The sequence below is a fragment of the Schistocerca nitens genome, chromosome 3 (assembly GCF_023898315.1).
Source record: "Schistocerca nitens isolate TAMUIC-IGC-003100 chromosome 3, iqSchNite1.1, whole genome shotgun sequence".
In the NCBI taxonomy this organism is placed as follows: domain Eukaryota; kingdom Metazoa; phylum Arthropoda; class Insecta; order Orthoptera; family Acrididae; genus Schistocerca; species Schistocerca nitens.
In genome coordinates this window covers 878,302,122-878,322,875 of record NC_064616.1, presented here as the reverse complement: position 1 = coordinate 878,322,875, position 20,754 = coordinate 878,302,122, and the positions used below count along the sequence as shown (strand labels likewise).

General features: G+C 43.0%; 1 protein-coding gene across 2 annotated transcripts in view; it reads right to left on the bottom strand.

The window, feature by feature from the left end:
* Positions 1-20,754, bottom strand: part of LOC126248918 (MAM domain-containing glycosylphosphatidylinositol anchor protein 1-like) — a 1,134,762-nt gene that overhangs the window by 406,637 nt on the left and 707,371 nt on the right. For both annotated transcript variants that reach the window (XM_049950410.1, XM_049950411.1), the window contains exon 5: positions 4,098-4,235. In XM_049950410.1, coding sequence (XP_049806367.1) covers positions 4,098-4,235 — 138 coding nt within the window. The remainder of the gene's footprint in view (positions 1-4,097; positions 4,236-20,754) is intronic.

Sequence of the window (20,754 nt, the reverse complement as noted above, 5' to 3'; positions counted from 1 at the left end):
TGGAGGCACCAAACTAATTTCAGTCTTTTCCGGAATGTCTTTTCGAAAGGAAAATTCTTGACGACTTAATGCTTTTTAGGAAGGAAAACAAGGTCGTGCTGCGTGAGCAATAAAAGTTGCGAACAAATAATATGGCAGGTAAGACGAAGAATTTGAGTTGGTTGACATTCGAGCGAATTCTACAGAGAGTTGGAGGAGTGAGGATAGAGAGTGATACTATGGTGTACGATACTTTTCTGCTCAGCCTCATTTGTGATACTTCATCCACTGCTCAGGCATCGCACAAGACACCAGTCTCCGTGTACGGATGGCTGACAGTAGGAGTCATTGCTGTTAGGCCCCGTGCCCAAATTGCCTTATCGTTGTCATGCAGTTGGATGCCGTCCTACTGGGATGATCCCTTCTACAGGGCGTACTATCTACAACATATAAGAACCGTTGTTGCCTACAGACCTTTCAGCACTTAGTAATTCTATGCACTGAAGGACTCCCATGAATTATAGACTGCCATGTTTGTTTCAAAGTAATAACTAACATTCAGGAAAATGGCACTCAGGTAATTATAGACAGTGTGGACATAATATCAAAGAAAAAAACTGACGCAACACAGAGGAATTATTCGAATGGGACTAAAGTCGCTACATGTAATGTACATGTACAGAGAGACAAACGATTACAATTTCAGAAAAATTGGATGATTTATTCAAGAGAAAGAGATTCACAGACTGAGCAAGTCAATAACGCTTTGGTCCACCTCTGGCCCTCATGCAAGCAGCTTGGCATTGATTGACGGAGTTGTTGGATGTCTTCCTGAGGAATGCCTGTCCAACTGGCGCGAGAGATAGTCAAACTCCCGTGCTGACTGGAGGGCCCTACCCATGATGCTCCAAATCGTCTCGACTGGGGAGAGATCCAGTGACCTTGGTGACCAAGGTAGGGTTTGCCATGCACGAAGACAAGCAGCAGTGGGAACTCTGGCCATGTTCGGGCGGGCATTACCCGATGGAAGGTCAGCCCAGAATATTTTGCCATGAGGGGCAACAAAAGTGGGTGTAGCACGTCATCGACATACAGCTGGCTGTGAGGGTGCCGTGGATAACAAGCAAAGGGGTCCTGATATGAAAAGAAATGGCACCACAGACCATCACTTCTGGTGGTCGGGACATATGGCGGACAACATTCAGATTGATATCCCTCCACTGTCCGGAGCGTCTCCATACATGTTTTCGCTGGTCATCGGGGTACAGTTCGAAGCGGGACTTATCACTGAAGGCAATTCTACTCTATTCAATGAGATTCCAGGGGAAGAAGTGTCTGGTGATGCCCCGAACAGTGGTGGAATACCAACCTGAATATCGCCCTCTGTACGGCCCAACAACCAGGGGTGATGGTGTAGGGTGCCATTTCATTTTGTAGCAGGACCGCTTTGGTTGTCAGCCACAGGACCCCTACAGCATGCAGATAGGTCTATGACATTCTACGCCCTATTTTTTTGTACTTCACGGTAAGCCAACCTGGGCTTACATTTCAGCAAGATATTGCCCGTTCGCATTTGCTGATTGTCTTCGGGCTTGCCAAACCCTGCCTTGACCATCAAGGTCACTGGATTTCTCCACAGTTGATTAAATTTGGAGCATTACGGACAGCGTCCTGCAACCAGCTCGGGTTTTTAACGATCTAGGGAGAGACAATTGGACAGAATTTGGCACGATATCCCTCAGAACGACATCCAACAACTCTGTCAGTTCTGATGTCGTAAGTCATACGACCACACCGCCGCCTGAGAGATCGATCCGCCGGATGCGATTCTCTCGATAAACGGAACAGAAGAACGGCTGTGTTAGCCAAAGAGTACACAGACAGTCGCAGTACTTATGCTCGCCGCGAGGCCCCGCTAGGCCACTTCATGTGCAGCAGGAGAGTATTGCAGTTGTGCCAGTCTACAGTAGCCGCGCTCAATGGTCAGCCAGCGCCGATGTTAGTCATCGTCTGCAACTCAGTCATTGCTGCCATCAAGTCATTGTAGCTCCGTTCCAAGTTAGTCTTTAAATTCACTGGATTCGACATTCAAGATTACGAGAGATTAATTCGTCACTGCAAGATTTGTGACTTTTAAATTATGTCATTCTACAGGCGCTTAGCCTAGTCGCGTCTTCTATAACTGACAACCAACTGATCATGGGCTACAGCAAAGTTAAGTAATAAATACTTTCTTATTTTGTACTCCTAGTAATTAATTGTGTTTTCCTGTTGTAGCTACCAAGCAGTCTTGGCACAGTAAAACCCACGTTTCCACCTCCTTGGCTACCTCATATTTGCCACCTTATGTTGATGGACTCGATTATGGTGGAAGATCGAGAGCCATCATCAGTCAGTGCCAAGCCGTATAACTGCTTGCGTTAAGGATCAGAGGTGGAACAACAAATTATTAACTTGCTCAGTTTGTGACCTCTTTCTTGCTCTTGAGTAAATCATCCAGTTTTTCTGAAACTGTAATTATATCCAGAATGAGATTTTCACTCTGCAGCGGAGTGTGCGCTGATATGAAACTTCCTGGCAGATTAAAACTGTGTGCCCGACCGAGACTCTGCAAGGTTCGCAGGAGAGCTTCTGTAAAGTTTGGAAGGTAGGAGACGAGATACTGGCAGAAGTACAGCTGTGAGGGCCGGGCGTGAGTCGTGCTTTGGTAGCTCAGCTGGTAGAGCACTTGGCCGCGAAAGGCAAAGGTCCCGAGTTTAAGTCTCGGTCGGGCACACAGTTTTAATATTTTTTCCTTTATATGGGATGGGAAGGCTGTTGATCAGATTAAATTTTGGAAAAGAGAACTGAAGTCAGTTGAGGTGTCATGTAGAAAGAACGTTTTGCGGGAACTGAAGGAATTGTAATGTACTTTGATTATGTTCCTGCAGCTCGTGCATCTATACTTTTTCATTTATATTAATTATTTATGCCATACACAACTGAAATTTTTTGTTGTTAATAAGTTCAAAAAATGGTTCAAATGGCTCTGAGCACTATGGGACTTAACATCTATGGTCATCAGTCCCCTAGAACTTAGAACTACTTAAACCTAACTAACCTAAGGACATCACACAACACCCAGCCATCACGAGGCAGAGAAAATCCCTGATCCCGCCGGGAATCGAACCCGGGAACCCGGTGTTAATAAGTGCAATTAACATAAATTACCATGTCTTCCTTACTAAATGTAACAAATCAATCACCACTTAACTAACCTCCAGAGTTTACCTATCAAATGCTCATTACGTAAAAAAGCTTTATAACGTCGGACTAAAAACAACCCTGAAGTGGACTACAGCAAGTGAGCCAAAACGTCGACAATTTATCTGTTTTCGTAGTTTACAATGACGCGGCCAAAAATTATCCAAAATTATTTTATCGAACAGAAAGAATTAATCAAATGACATTTCAATCCAATTATTTTGTCCAGAGCTTCAATTCTGTGGAACCCACATCTAGTAATTGTTTTCAATTTATTTATTTGTTTCATTAGGTTCGAAATGACTCACAGGAGAAATGTAACTCAAAAGGAGCTGTGCACTGATACATAGTGATGGCTGCAGTACGATTGCATACTCGTATACGCTATAGTTAGAGCACTTGGCCTCTATGCATCGAAACGAAAGCCAGTGCGTCAGTGAAGTGATGCGATTTGGTACCAACGCGAGTTGAACCTATGTAGAACCAAACTTCAAATTGATCTAACTATTTCTAATCAACGTAACATTCTTAAATATCGTGTTACATTGAAAAGTATTTTAATTTGCACAATTCTGAAATTTAGATGCCTGATTAACCGATAAAGGTAAAGACGATTTCCTTCCCCAGCATTATCCAATCCGAGCTTAACCTCTGTCCCTGATGACAGTGGGGTTGGGTGCACATTAAACTCTAAACTTTCTTCTTCCCCCGTGAGATAGGTGTAAATTCTGTTACTCTCGGTAACTCCCGAAATATTTGTATAAACCTAGGTATTTATAACAACAATATTAGGTACAAATTTTGGGTGTCTTATTCAGTAAAGATTAGTAGAACAGCAGAACGTTTTGTGCAGTAGATACCTCAGAAGTACATACCTATCGTTGTTCCATACATGTTGTACCAGAACATGAAGCATCCGTCATCTGCAAATTCCTTGCCATACACAGGCGAGTACAATCTAGCGAAATCATTTTCTTTTCGTGGGCTCGAGGACTCGATGTACATATAATGACCTGAAAATTCAAATCAAAACAATTTAATTTTGCTACACTGACATCAGAAGTAGAAATATATCTCTGTGGAAACATAAAATGTGGTTAAGTAAAGGGAGATTGAAGAGAAAAACCTTTCAGATGATTCTGCGTGCTAGTTCCCAGTTAATACAAAATAAGCCTCTAGTAGCTGATACAGAGGAATTACATTGTGAAACGGCGCTTTCTTACTAAATCTATTAAGTCACGATAAATGAGTATTAACAGATTACAAAGAAACGTTACTCAGTCAAAAATGCACTAATGAAATAATATTAATACAAAACTCTTATTTAATAGGTACTCGACTTTTCGAACTTGTGCGGTGTCTGTAAGACAACTTTTCAAGACATTGTACGTAAGAATCACTTTCCCAGAAAGGTAAACGATGATAATACAATATCAAAACGGCAAAGTATCGAAAGAAACGACTTAAATTTTATAAAACTGTGGGAGTTTTAATGGTACTACGCGGTTGAGAGACGTGAACCGTTTCGTGAAGATGAGCTGGATAATGCACGTGCATCTCGCCACATTCACCCGGCCGAGCCCGCCTGTGGCTGACCGCTGCGCCCTGTTGCTCGCACCGCATGTTGTCCAGCTCAGATGTACCGGCAACGTAGAGCGCGAGACGCGATGCGGCGTCGAGGTTCGCGACTCCTTCGGGTACCCGGCTGAGCCCGAGAGTCAACAGGGCTCGGTGCAAGAGGAAAATGGACCGCGCTGGTAAGGCAAGAAGGACTGGCCACATACGAGAGGATTTGATTTCCGAGTACTCTGCACTCCTTCGAGAATCGTGAAAGTCTGATGTGCTAGGAACAAGGTGTTCTTGATCCTTTGTAAAGTAAAATGACTCGTAATGAAAAACAATGAATATAACACAGTAATGCGTAATAAAATACTGAACATAATACAAGCAAATTTTTATTGTTTTATGCAATTCATCATTTCCTCTTTCCTCTTCTTTGTAAAGCCTCCACCTTTCTGAGCTCCTTTATGAAACCTGATCTCAAATTTTGTAAATAAGTACAGGGTTATTACAAATGATTGAAGCGATTTCACAGCCCTACAATAACTTTATTATTTGAGATATTTTCACAATGCTTTGCACACACATACAAAAACTCAAAAAGTTTTTTTAGGCATTCACAAATGTTTGATATGTGCCCCTTTAGTGATTCGGCAGACATAAAGCCGATAATCAAGTTCCTCTTACACTCGGCGCTCACTGCAGGCCGACCCGTTGATTTCCCCTTACAGAGGCATCCAGAAGCTTTAAACTGTGCATACCATCGCCGAATGGAGTTAGCAGTTGGTGCATCTTTGTTGAACTTCGTCCTGAAGTGTCGTTGCACTGTTATGACTGACTGATGTGAGTGCATTTCAAGCACGACATACGCTTTCTCGGCTCCTGTCGCCATTTTGTCTCACTGCGCTCTCGAGCGCTCTGGCGGCAGAAACCTGAAGTGCGGCTTCAGCCGAACAAAACTTTATGAGTTTTTCTACGTATCTGTAGTGTGTCGTGACCATATGTCAATGAATGGAGCTACAGTGAATTTATGAAATCGCTTCAATCATTTGTAATAGCCCTGTATATATTAAACATTGGTCCACAGTTGGAATATCGTCTAGAAATGTTTCAAAAATCTCTTCGTACACCCTGCTTTTATATTCTTCTTCGTGTAATGTTCATGGATCATTTTCCACAATGAAGGTTATGAAACAATTTTATAACTTTTCCGATGTGTTGAGTGGTCCACTCCTTCGCCTTACTGAAAGCAACTATCTAACGTCCTGTTGCGAGAATTGCAGCTGACGGCCTCAACGTCATGTTTCCTTTAACGCACAGGCGGAGACTGCAGGTGTTCTAGAATCCGTTAGAAATATCCATGGCCCGCCCCTAATATCCGCTCGTGTGTGGCCTGCTAATGCAGCCCTACGCGGACAGTTCAGCGCAACAGACTGAAGTGACCAGAGTGTAAGCAAATCGCAATTGTTTTAATTTTCTTGATGGCGCTTTTTGGGTTATCGTATATTATTGTTATTATGTCAGAAGTTCATATTGAAATGCAAGGTCCTTGCACCGACCAAAGGTTACAAAATGTGTAGAAGGAAGAAACGAAGGTTACCTGAAACTGGAAGCAGGGACCTACACTCGTATGGGGAAATCAGGAGATAGCAAGGCATGAAAAAATTTAACACAAATTGTAGCTGATTAAAATAAATCTGTAGGTATTGCAGAGTGTAGTGGCTGAGGTAAGTTATTAGATGATCGCAATGGGGGTACCTGTACCCTGTTGCTTCACTTGAATACCTGCAAAGCTTCTCCTAATAGATCAACAGCACTGACAACCTTCCGGCGTCAGCAAAATCCATTGTCTGGAGAAGTGTGTAACGTTGTGTACAAGATATCTGCAGCCGTTTAGCAAAGTTAAGAACAAGTCTATCTGGATCTTGCACAGTTGCACAGACAGCACCAGAAATACGAGCACTGTTACCCGCTGCACGTCCAAGAGATGTGCTTCGTCACCTGTCAATACTTTCTGGCAAAAAAATAAAAAAAAGTGCTGCAGGATATGGTGGATGGTGCGTGTACATGTACAATGAGGTGACAGAAGTTCTACTAATATCGTGTGGGACCACCTTCTGACCAGCGTAATGCAGCAACTCGATATGGTATCGACTCAACAAGTCATTGGAAGTCCCTGCAGAAATACTGAGCCATGCTGCCTCTATAGTTGCCCATAATTGCGAAACTGTTGCCGGTGCAGTATGTTGTGCAGGAACTGACGTCTCTATAATGTCCCATAAATGTTCAATGTCGGGTGATTTGGTTGCCCAAATCATTCGCTCAAATTGTCCAGAATGTTGCTCAAACCAATCGCGAACAGTTGTGGCCCGGTGACATGTTTGGGAACATGAAGCTCATAAATGACAGTAAATGATCTGCAAGTAGCCGAAAGTAACAATTTCCAGTCAGTGATCGGTTCAGTTGGACCAGAGAACCCTGTCAATTCCATGTAAACACAGCCTACTCCATTATGGAGCCCCAACCAGCTTGCACGGTGTCTTTCTGACAACCTGGCTCCATGGTTTCGTGGAGTCTGCGTCACACTCGAACACTACCATCAGCTCTTACCAACTGAAATGGGGACTGATCTGACCAGGCTACAGTTTGCCAGTCGTTTAGGCTCCAACCAATATGGTCACGAGCCCAAGAGAGGCGCTGCAGGTGATGTGGTGCCGTTAGCAAAGGCACTCGCGACGGTCTTTTGCAGTCATAGCGAACTAACGTCAAATTTTGCCGCACTGTCCTAACGGATATGTACTTCGTACTGTCCCACATTGATTTCTATGGTTGCTTGTCTGTTAGCACTGACAACTCTAACAAGGGAACATCCCCATCGCACCCCCCTCAGATTTAGTTATAAGTTGGCACAGTGGATGGGCCTCGAAAAACTGAACACAGATCGATCGAGAAAACAGCAAGAAGTTGTGTGGAACTATGAAAAAATAAGCAAAATATACAAACTGGGTCGTCCATGTGTAATATAGGCAATATTAAGGGCAGTCTGAGACGAGGAGCGCCGTGGTCCCGTGGTTAGTGTGAACAGCTGCAGAACGAGAGGTCATCAGTTCAAATCTTCCCTCGACCGAAAATTTTAACTTTTTATTTTCAGTTTATGTGAAAAACTCTTATGCTTTCATCACTTTTTTTGGAATGATTATTACAGCCACAAGAAAACCTAAATCGGGCGAGGTAGAAGAATCTTTTCACCCATTCGCCAAGTGTACTAGTTAGGTGGGTCGACAACATATTCCTGTCATGTGACGCACATGCTGTCACCAGTGTCGTATACAAAGTATCAGACGTGTTTTCCTGTGGAGGAATCGGTTGACCTATGACCTTGCGATCAAATGTTTTCGGTTCCCATTGGAGAGGCACGTCCTTTCGTCTACTAATCGCACGGTTCTGCGGTGCGGTCGTGAAACACAGACACTAAACTTATTACAGTGAACAGAGACGTCAATGAACGAACGTACAGATCATAACTTTGCGAAAATAAAGAAAGCAAAATTTTCAGTCGAGGGCAGATTTGAACCAAAGCCTCTCGTTCCGCATCTGTTCACGCTAACCACGGGACCACGGCGCTCCTCGCCTCACGTTCCCCTTAATATTGCTTATCTTACGCATGGACGACCCAGTTTGTATATTTTGCTTATTTTTTCATAGTTCCACACAACTTCTTCCTGTTTTCTAGATTGATCTGTGTTCAGTTTTTCAAGGCCTATCCACTGTGCCAACTTATAACTAAATCTGAGGGGGATGCGATGGGGATGTTCCCTTGTAAGCATACGCCACTGCTCTCGGTCGTTAATTGAAGGGCGTCAGCCACTGTGATGTCCATGGTGAGAGGTAAGTGCCGGAAATGTTGAGTTCTCGGCACACTCTTGACACTTTCCATCTCGTAATATTGAATTCCTTAACGATTTACGAAATTGAATGTCCCGTGCGTCTAACTTCAACTACCATGCTGCGTTCAGAGCCTGTTAATCCCCGTCGTGCTAATCACGTCAGAAACCTTTTCACGTGAATCACCTAAGCACAAATGACATCTCCTCCAAGGCACTGTCCCTTTATACCATGTGTACGCGATACTACCGCCACTGTATATGTGCATATCGCTAACCCGTGACTTTCATCATGTACGACTGACATATGGACAGACGCGTACACTAAAACGGATTATCTGAACTCTTACGACGCATTCAGTCTCACGGGAGTTGCACTGGAAAGTCGGGACCTGTTTGTTTCAGAGTTCCTATCTGATGTGGAGAAAAGTGCTATAAATATAAAAATCTAAATTAAAATGAGCAAGTTAGGGATATTTATAAGGCATCTGTCGAGGGTTATGTTACCGACCAGAGGGAAAATGTGAAAAAGACACTTGAGAACTATTGTCGCTTTACGTTCGACAACCACTCCCTAAACACTGTTTACCTCACACCCTTGAGGATAAATGGTTGCAGGAATATTGCCCTAATGATTACGCATCGTTGAATAAGTGAAAAATGCCGTAACTTACTTAAAAAGAAATGGCCATGTGAAAGACTCATGGTTGCAATTTACAGTGAAGCATCATATTGGACGAGCTGGAATACTTTGTGTGTCATAGTAAGATGTCCATTTATGCAGCATGAACAAACTGCTGCATTTTTATGCGAAACAGCAAAATACGCTTGTTTGGGAACTGGGAGTACAAGGTAGCTGACAAATTAATTCAGTTTCTCGAAGTATTTCAAGAGGCTACCAAGGCTACAGAACCTAGTAGTGGTCCGACGCTGACAGAGAAGAAGTTAATGGTGTACCACTTTCCAAATATGTTGCATTTCAAGATAAATGTGATGTTATGTAAGTTTGCGAAGTAAATATTTTATCGTTACTGACCCCCTCAATGTTTGATAGTATAATAGTAAAACCACATGTGAACAGTGCACCAAATTTATTAGCAGCTACATGAAATAATTTATTTATCGTCTATGGAGGAAAGTTGTATTATTTTCAGAACGTCGTGCAAAGCACGAAGCTTCAGCATCGACGCCTTCAAAACGTGCAAAGAGTGTCTTTGCATTGTAAGCGGAAGAGGAGGAAACTGTCTATGAAGTTTGCATGTATCTGTTGGTGGGGAAACCGAATGAAGCGCAGTCACTTCCGGAGTGGTGGGAGCCAAGACCTACAACCTATCCAGGACTGTTGGAGGTGGAACGGGAAGTACCATGTACACCATCCTCTAGTGCCCCTAGCGAGAGGGTATTTAGTGGAGCTACGCTTGTCATTACCGATAAACGTAATGGAATATCTACGGAAAATGTGAATGACTTTCTAATGGTGCACTACAACACCATTGTAAGTTTCAGATACATTTACACATCATCCAAATTTCTTTACCATAATTCTCTAACGTCTTAATTGCTTGTTTCAAGAATAAAGTCATCCAGAAGATCGTTATGGCATCACGAGGTGAAGAATATTTCTTTATTTAGTTGAAGCAAGAACGTGTCCAATAAAGCGTCTTTCTTGTCTGCATTTTGCTTTCCTTCGTAAGTTTTCTTTTAATTTTAACAAATATATTTAGACTCAACAGATAATATAGTGGCTGTACCATACGACTGTGAGGTCATGCAGATATTTTTAGACATACCAAAGGGCAGTCGTTCCTAAACTTTTTTGACATGTGTCCTCCTTTCACAAAGACATATTAAAGAAAAAGGTAGTTTCTGTAACATGGAAGCAACTCAATTCCAAGCAAATGGTTTAAAAGTCCTAATGCTTTTATAATGCTTCACATTTCAGTTGTGGCTCTGAGCACTACGGGACTCAACATCTTAGGTCATAAGTCCCCTAGAACTTAGAACTACTTAAACCTAACTAACCTAAGGACATCACACACGCCCATGCCCGAGGCAGGATTCGAACCTGCGACCGTAGCAGCCCCGCGGTTCCGGACTGCAGCGCCAGAACCGCACGGCCACCGCGGCCGGCATTTCAGTTGTACCACATCAAATGGGCTGGTGAAGGCTCTTACACAATGGGTAGGTATAGTTTACAATATTAAACTGTTCTGAACTTTCCTGTTAACCCACTTATGGAGTTAGCTGGCTCAACCCTTCCGAGGAATTCGGCGGGAAGGATCCGCCTGCTTTGCCTGCTTTACATGTCACATAACTTTGCAATTAGGAACTACAGAAGTTAAAGACACTCTCAAATTATTTTCACTGAGAATTCTGTTTCTGTAGTTATTTTTTATATAAGTGAAAGAAAGTAATAAATTTATTACCGATTAATTTGGTAGTATTGGAAACTTCCCTTTAAGCTTAACCAGTAACTTATTGGGGACAAAATTTTATTTCTGTAACTTAAGTCACTGGAAGTTTCGTGTACCTGCTCGCTTAAATTTACACTTCATGCGGATTCCAGAATTATTGTCTCCTCCAATCGGTTGCAGATCCAACTGTTATTACTAGACAGAGCAGGGATTAGTCTTTGAAACTTTTTGTAAGTTCCTTCAAATGTTCCTTCATTATGTTCTTTCTACTAGGAAATCGTAAAGGGCATCGAAGCAGTCAATCAGATTTCCAAAACGGTAAGGCTTCTAATAAACAGTTCGATACGGTCGTGCTCATTACAAAATGGTTCAAATGGCTCTGAGCACTATGGGACTCAACATCTTAGGTCATAAGTCCCCTAGAACTTAGAACTACTTAAACCTAACTAACCTAAGGACATCACACACACCCATGCCCGAGGCAGGATTCGAACCTGCGACCGTAGCAGCCCCGCGGTTCCGGACTGCAGCGCCAGAACCGCACGGCCACCGCGGCCGGCATTTCAGTTGTACCACATCAAATGGGCTGGTGAAGGCTCTTACACAATGGGTAGGTATAGTTTACAATATTAAACTGTTCTGAACTTTCCTGTTAACCCACTTATGGAGTTAGCTGGCTCAACCCTTCCGAGGAATTCGGCGGGAAGGATCCGCCTGCTTTGCCTGCTTTACATGTCACATAACTTTGCAATTAGGAACTACAGAAGTTAAAGACACTCTCAAATTATTTTCACTGAGAATTCTGTTTCTGTAGTTATTTTTTATATAAGTGAAAGAAAGTAATAAATTTATTACCGATTAATTTGGTAGTATTGGAAACTTCCCTTTAAGCTTAACCAGTAACTTATTGGGGACAAAATTTTATTTCTGTAACTTAAGTCACTGGAAGTTTCGTGTGCCTGCTCGCATAAATTTACACTTCATGCGGATTCCAGAATTATTGTCTCCTCCAATCGGTTGCAGATCCAACTGTTATTACTAGACAGAGCAGGGATTAGTCTTTGAAACTTTTTGTAAGTTCCTTCAAATGTTCCTTCATTATGTTCTTTCTACTAGGAAATCGTAAAGGGCATCGAAGCAGTCAATCAGATTTCCAAAACGGTAAGGCTTCTAATAAACAGTTCGATACGGTCGTGCTCATTACAAAATGGTTCAAATGGCTCTGAGCACTATGGGACTCAACATCTTAGGTCATAAGTCCCCTAGAACTTAGAACTACTTAAACCTAACTAACCTAAGGACATCACACACACCCATGCCCGAGGCAGGATTCGAACCTGCGACCGTAGCAGCCCCGCGGTTCCGGACTGCAGCGCCAGAACCGCACGGCCACCGCGGCCGGCATTTCAGTTGTACCACATCAAATGGGCTGGTGAAGGCTCTTACACAATGGGTAGGTATAGTTTACAATATTAAACTGTTCTGAACTTTCCTGTTAACCCACTTATGGAGTTAGCTGGCTCAACCCTTCCGAGGAATTCGGCGGGAAGGATCCGCCTGCTTTACCTGCTTTACATGTCACATAACTTTGCAATTAGGAACTACAGAAGTTAAAGACACTCTCAAATTATTTTCACTGAGAATTCTGTTTCTGTAGTTATTTTTTATATAAGTGAAAGAAAGTAATAAATTTATTACCGATTAATTTGGTAGTATTGGAAACTTCCCTTTAAGCTTAACCAGTAACTTATTGGGGACAAAATTTTATTTCTGTAACTTAAGTCACTGGAAGTTTCGTGTGCCTGCTCGCTTAAATTTACACTTCATGCGGATTCCAGAATTATTGTCTCCTCCAATCGGTTGCAGATCCAACTGTTATTACTAGACAGAGCAGGGATTAGTCTTTGAAACTTTTTGTAAGTTCCTTCAAATGTTCCTTCATTATGTTCTTTCTACTAGGAAATCGTAAAGGGCATCGAAGCAGTCAATCAGATTTCCAAAACGGTAAGGCTTCTAATAAACAGTTCGATACGGTCGTGCTCATTACAAAATGGTTCAAATGGCTCTGAGCACTATGGGACATAACATCTGAGGTCATCAGTCCCCTAGAGCTTAGAACTACTTAAACCTAACTAACCTAAGGACATCACACACATCCATGCCCGAAGCAGGATTCGAACCTGCGACCGTAACGGTCACGCGGTTCCAGAGCTAATCGCCTAGAACCTTTCGTCCACACCGACCGCCGTGCTCATTACACAGGTTTGTGTTTGGTCCCTGAAGTAATGAATGTAAACTCTTGATTTTTAACAAAATGTATGCCAAATAAGCCACAGTCTGAAGCCAAATAAGCGACAGTCTGAAGCTAGACTTTGCCTTGGGAAATGTGCACCTGGTGAGAAAAACAAACTTAATTGAATATGAAAACCGTCCTGCCGTGATATAACCACCTGACATCCGTGTGTGTCAATAAAAACTTTTAAGTATTTGCTGTCTATCTTAGAGTATTACAAAAACTCGATGACCGTAAATAATACACCGGTGTCCAAAATTAAAGCAGCAAACCGTTATTTCCCCGTTCTGTGTCTAATTCATGATATAATCATACAAACGGTCAACAGATGTCCGCAAGATCTTGTTCTGCATGGAAGGTGTCATTCCAGTCAACGGACAATCACGCCAGCCATGACGTCAGGCCACCTATCAAACGAGATAGTGCTTGTCGGGTAGCCCCTGATCAACAATTGCTGTGTGCATGACCACAGACGGTGCAGTATGGCACAGAGAAGGTGCATACCAGAATCTCTGCGGTGGAGGACCATATGAAGAATGGAAGCAGGACAGTCGCAATCCGATGTGGCCCGATGGCTTAATGTGAATCGTTCTGTTGATTTTCGGATGAAGCGACAATTAATAGAGACCGAAACTGTGTCCCGAAGACCAGGGCAGGGCCGAACATTTGTGACAACATGAAGAGAGGACCGTTATTTTGGTGTAAGCGCACGATGACATCGCCTTAGTACTGCATGGCAACTGGCATCTGACACTGCAGCATCCACTGGACATGTTGTATGGAGGCTTCGATTGAGTGGCCTTTATTGTCGGATACCTGCTGTATGTGTACCTCTGACGCGTCTTCATAGAAGTAACCCTCTAGAGTGGAGTCGTCAACATGTCACCTGGACAGTCGAACAGTGAACCAATATTTTTTCACAGATGAGTCCCGATTTGGTCTGGAGAGTGATTCTCGACGGATCCGCATCTGGGGGTAACGTGGAACTCGCTTTCAGGACACAAACACTGTGAAAAGTGACCGACATCGAGAAGGATCCCTAATGATGTGGGCAGGCATTATGTTGACCACACGAACATCTCTTCAGGAAAGAGTATGGGTGGTTCGGCAATGTTTACCTGCTGACAGGTACCGTCATGTGCGGTGGTTGCGGGGTGCTGTGGGCCCAGACTTCGTACTGATGACGATAGTGATCGACCTCATAGAGCAAGAGCGGTTAACGTTTCTTTGGAAACGAAACATATTGCTCCCATGGCGTGTCCAGGTCGCTCTCCCAATTTGAATCCCATACAGCATGTCTGGGATGCACGGAGGGAAGGCTGCATAACGTCTGCTTCCACCAACCACTCTCCAAGACTGCGAGCAGCTCTGCAGGAGGAACGGGCGTTATTGCGTCAACATGAGACTGATGACATCATTTACAGCATGCCCCGTCGTTATCAGACCTGTATTGCTGCCAGAGGTGGTCACACCCCATACTGAGCACATTAACCAGTTGTCAGGGCCGGCCGGAGTGGCCGTGCGGTTCGGGGCGCTCCAGTCTGGAACCGACCGACCGCTACGGTCGCAGGTTCGAATCCTGCCTCGGGCATGGATGTGTGTGATGTCCTTAGGTTAGTTAGGTTTAATTAGTTCTAAGTTCTAGGTGACTGATGACCCCAGAAGTCGCATAGTGCTCAGAGCCATTTGAACCAAGTTGTCAGAATATGTGTGCAAATGCGTTAAGATGGGAAACACGAAGAACATTTTGAACTAAATAAACACTGTTTTTTGCCTTGTTTCACAATTATATTATTAATGTTACTGCACAACCAAGGTTTCGGGTTATAAGCCCATTTTCAAGTACGTTACTGAATTCCAAAGATGATAATGCACAGATAAACGTAATGAAAAGGCAAAGAAGAATATCTCGACTTCTTAAGGTATCGATCCATAGCTTAATGTACAATTACGTGAATTACCATTTTTTAAAAAATTACATAAATTATTACACAATCAGCAATACATTAAAATAACAGGTATTAAGTTATTCAACGGCCAAGAACTGGTTAACTGCCATGGATTAGGGCCCAAAGTTTTACTTCTATCCTGGGTTTCTGATCTCATCTAAAAGAGGTGAATAATTGAACTGGGTTTGCTCGTTTAATAATAGGTGTGGGGATATACACATCTTTTAATTTCTGAAATTTCTAATTAGTTGATTTTGACCCCCTTTTCTTCTGTGTGTAAGACTTGCGCGTCTGTTATGTATTTGTGGTTACTGTCCAGGCAATGTTTTGCAAAAGGTGACACACAACCAGCCATCACAAAAAGTGGGGTTTATAAAATCACATGCCGTGAATGTCAGTCTTGCTGCATTGGACAGACGGGAAGGTCAATCTGTTCCAGACTTAAAGAACACCACAGAAGTTGGAGATAGAATAAGTCTGATGCAGCCTTTACATATCATTGTCTGGACAATACCTACAAATACATAATAGATGTACAAGTCTTAGACACAGAAGAAAAGGGGGCAAAACTCAACCAATTAGAAATTTCAGAAATTAAAAGACAGATGTGTATATCCCCACACCTATCATTAAATGAGCAAACCCAATTCAATTATTCACCTCTTTTAGATGAGATCAGAAACCCAGGATAGAAGCAAAACTTTGGGTCCCAATTCATCGTAGTTAAAAAGTTTTTAGCTGTTGAATAACTTTAGTCCTGTCATTTTAATGTAATACTGATTGTGTAATAATTTATATAATTTGTTATAGTATGGTCATTGACGTAATTGTACATTAAGCTATGGATCGATACCTTAAAAAGTTGAGATGATTATCTTTCCTTGTCATCATGTTTATCTGTGCATAATCATCTTTGGGAATCAGTAATGTGCTTGAAAATGGGCTTATAACCCGAAACCTAGGTCGTGCAGTAGCATTAACAATAAAATTGTGAAACAAGGAAAAAAACAGTGTTTGTTTAATTAATTTACAATATTTCAGCAACAACATAGAGTTGATTCAATTAAAAGAACATTTTTGACTATCGTTATGCATGTTGCAGTTGTTCTCGTCTCTGTATTCTTTACATTGTTTCTACTTTACTATCACCTGTGTACACTGTTTTGTGGCAAAATAAACGCAACCTTGCAAAATTTCCCTTCGTTGCCTTAATTTTGGACACCAGTGTATTATATTTTCACAGCATCGTAAGGTATAGATTTCTTTCACAGGCACCTAACAGTAAGCTGATTTAATAATAACAAGTAATGGTGGAGATTTAAGTAACCATCTCTCTTCCTGATAAAACAGCCATCAGTTATTTTAATATAACAACGGAGGTGAAATTCTGTGTCGGTAGATACTGTGCGAATTAAAAAAGAACTGATTGCAAAAGGATTACACGGATATCGTTTTGCGCCCGCAGTAGTTCAGTGCCTGGCGAAAGCGCGACTCGACGAGTAGAAGAGCCACTCGGGTGCCCGGGCACGCTCGTGCTTTGGCAAGGCAGCGCATCGCTGATTGGGCAGCACGGGTCGAGCCTCACCCGGCAGTCAGGGCTACGGCCCCGCGCGGGTCGCACATGCCCCTGCAGGGAACCCAATCAGTTCAACGATTTGTAGCAAACGGAAACGAACCAGTACGTCCATAGCCACGGCGAATCACAACACTGAGCACAGGTGAGTTCCGTAATTCCACCAGTGCCGGCGCTGCCCCCAGGGTAATGTGATCTATTTGTCAGCGCGTTAGCCGGCCGCTGTGGCCGAGCGGTTCTAGGCGCTACAGTCTGGAACCGCGAGACCGGTACGGTCGCAGGTTCGAATCCTGCCTCGGGCATGGATGTGTGTGATGTCCTTAGGTTAGTTAGGTTTAAGTAGTTCTAAGTTCTAGGGGACTGATGACCTCCGAAGTTAAGTCCCATAGTGCTCAGAGCCATTTGAATTTTGTCAGCGCGTTCTTACCATATGCGCGGAATACACATGACGATATACTAAATTGCGGGATAGGTGAAGTCTTCGTCAGTCTTCGACGGCGTATCTGACAAGGGAACCTCCCCATCGCACCCCCCTCAGATTTAGTTATAAGTTGGCACAGTGGATAGGCCTTGAAAAACCGAACACAGATCAATCGAGAAAACAGGAAGAAGTTGTGTGGAACTGTGAAAAAAATAAGCAAAATATACAAACTGAGTAGTCCACATGGACATTCTGAGATAAGGAACGCCGTGGTCCCGTGGTTAGCGTGAGCAGCTGCGAAACGAGAGGTCGTTGGTTCAAGTCTCCCCTCAAGTGAAAAATTTTTCTTTATTTTAGCAAAGTTATGATCTATCCATTCGTTCATTGACGTCTCTGTTCACTGTAATAAGTTTAGTGTCTGTGTTTTGCAGCCGCACCGCAAAACCGTGCGATTAGTAGACGAAAGGACGTGCCTCTCCAATGGCAACTGAAAACGTTTGATCGCAAGGTCATAGGTCAACCGATTCCTCCACAGAAAACCCGTCTGATATATTCTATACGACACTGGTGACGGTATGTGCGTCACATGACAGGAATATGTTGTCGACCCACCTAACTTGTACACTTGGCGAATGGGTAAAAAGATTCTTCTACGTTGCCCGATTTAGGTTTTCTTGTGGATTTTATAATTACTCCCAAAAAAGTGATGAAAACATAAGAGTTTGTCACATAAACTGCAACAAATGAATCCAAAAGTCTCACACTCGCACACTTTTCCCTGTGCTCTGTCAAAACATGTTTTTTACGTTTTCAAATTTTTCCGTGTGTAGACCGTCAAATCCTGCATATGTCCAAGCAAATCTGAACATGTCCTGGAATTTTGGAGAGCGAAGTTGATTATGTGTGAGTTCCTGAACTTTGATAATTGTCTGAAAATAAAATACTGAACTCTTTGCTCGAAGGGAGACTTGAACCAAGGACCTCTAGTTCCGCAGCTGCTGACGCTAACCACAGGACCACGGCGCTCCTTATCTCGGAATGTCCATGATGTTGCCTATCTTCGCGTGGACTACTCGGTTTGTATATTTTGATTATTTTTTTCATAGTTCCACACAACTTCTTCCTGTTTTCTCGATTGATCTGTGTTCGGTTTTTCAAGGCCTATCCACTGTGCCAATTTATAACTAAATCTGAGGGGGGTGCGATGGGGAGGTTCCCTTGTGAGGATGACTAGCAGGTTCCCAGCGGGCAAATCGTACAGAGAAGTAAACGATGACCATCTGCAAACCTGAAACATTTTTGAATATTCACTTCGCCGGGAAAATTTTAAAATGCACGACAGGAAAGAATTATTCAACTGAGTATGCACTGGAGAACTGAAAGGTCTGTCAAGATCATCTGCTTTGCATTCTCTGATAATTTTGCGATCCTGTCTACGTACAGATCCTGTCTATAGAGCAGATAAAGATACTAAAACGGCAAGCAGAAAAGGATTCAAAGTTTCCTTTGGTAAAAAAAGAGAAAACATATGACAAATATTGATACAGCTCGTCAACATCTGAAGAGACAGCATTGTAAGATATAAACAGTTGACAGGTTTCGATTTCTCGCGGACGTCGTAAAACTGAAAACTTACGAAATAGATACCAATAATACTAGGCGGGAGAAAATACTGTTTTTTGCAGGACACATGATTTATACAACAGAAAAGGCATCTGAAAGCGAGGTAAACAAAGACACTACAACATGATAACTAAAACAGAGTGTAAGATGACAAATACTTCCAAATGACAGGAATGTAGGGAAAAAGGGGGACATAAATTAGATAGAAAGATCCTCTGCAAGCTAATGTGTCCAAAGAGTGTGGATAGACAGTTTAGATTTAGGCACATGAAAGAATTTACTAGTAAAATGAAAGATTAGTCTAACTGACTACAGCACTTGCCCACTAAAGGCAAAGGTGCCGAGTTCGAGTCTCCGTCACGCACACAGTTTTAATCTCTCCGCTGCAGAGAGAAATTTCACTCTGGAAACATTCTCCAAGCTGTGACTGAGCGATGGCTCCGTATTATCCTGTCTTCCAGAAGATTCACAAGGGAGCGCGTGTGAAGTCTGGAAGGTAGGAGATGAGGTACTGGTGGAAGTAAAGCCGTGACGAGGGGTCGTGAGTCGTGCTCGGGTAGCTCAGCCGGCTTTCTGCCTTCGGCAAGGCAGCAGTGCGGACCACAGCTCTGTCATCCACGCCGCTGCGCGCGCGAAGTGTTTGTTTACTTCCGCGTCACCGCGCTTCTCACAGGGGAACCTCCCCATCGCACCCCCCTCAGATTTAGTTATAATTTGGCACAGGGATAGGCCTTGAAAAACTGAACACAGATCAATCGAGAAAACAGGAAGAAGTTGGGTGCAACTGAAAAAAATAAGCAAAATATACAAACTGAGTAGTCCATGTGCAACGTAGGCAATATCAAGGACAGTGAAAAGTCAGGAGCTCCGTAGTCCCGTACTTAGCGTGAGCAGCTGCGGAATATGCGGTCCTTGGTTCAAGTCTTACCTCGAGTCAAAATTTTAATTTTTTATTTTCATCACTTTTGGGAGTGATTATCACATCCACAAGAAAACCTAAATCGGGCAAGGTAGGAGAATCTTTTTACCCATTCGCCAAGTGTGCAAGTTAGGTGGGTCGACAACATATTCCTGTCATGTGACGCACATGCCGTCACCAGTGTCGTAAAGAATATATCAGACGTGTTTTCCTGTGGAGGAATCGGTTGACCTATGAACTTGCGATCAAATGTTTTCAGTTCCTATTGGAGAGGCACGTCCTTTCGTCTACTAATCGCACGGTTTTGCGGCGCGATCGCAAAACACAGACACGAAACTTATTATAGTGAACAGAGACGCCAATGAATGAACGGACAGATCGTAACTTTGCAAAAATAAAGAAAGTAAAATTTTCACTCGAGGGAGGACTCGAACCAAGGACCTCCCGTTCCGAAATTGCTCACTCTAACCACGGGACCACGGCGCTCATCAGTTCATATTGTCCTTGATGTCGCCTATCTTGCACATGGACTACTCAGTTTGTATATTTTGCTTATTTTTTCATAGTTCCACACAACTTCTTCCTGTTTTCTCGACTGATCTGTGTTCAGTTTTTCAAGGCCTATCCACTGTGTCATTTTTAACTAAATCTGAGGGGGGTGCGATGGGGATGTTCCCTTGTCAGTCGAACAAGCTAAAATGGCCGACTCTTACAGGAAGAACAGTCTTAGGTTAACCTTTTCAAATGAATACGCTCGACCCAAAGCACTGGCCGTCGAACGCTTCCTGCGCGAAGATGTGAAGATCCCCGGCGACGACCTCATCGCCACACACCTATCGATCATTAGCAGTGTCGTTTATGTTAAGATGACTTCTGACGCTGCCTGCAACGAGATT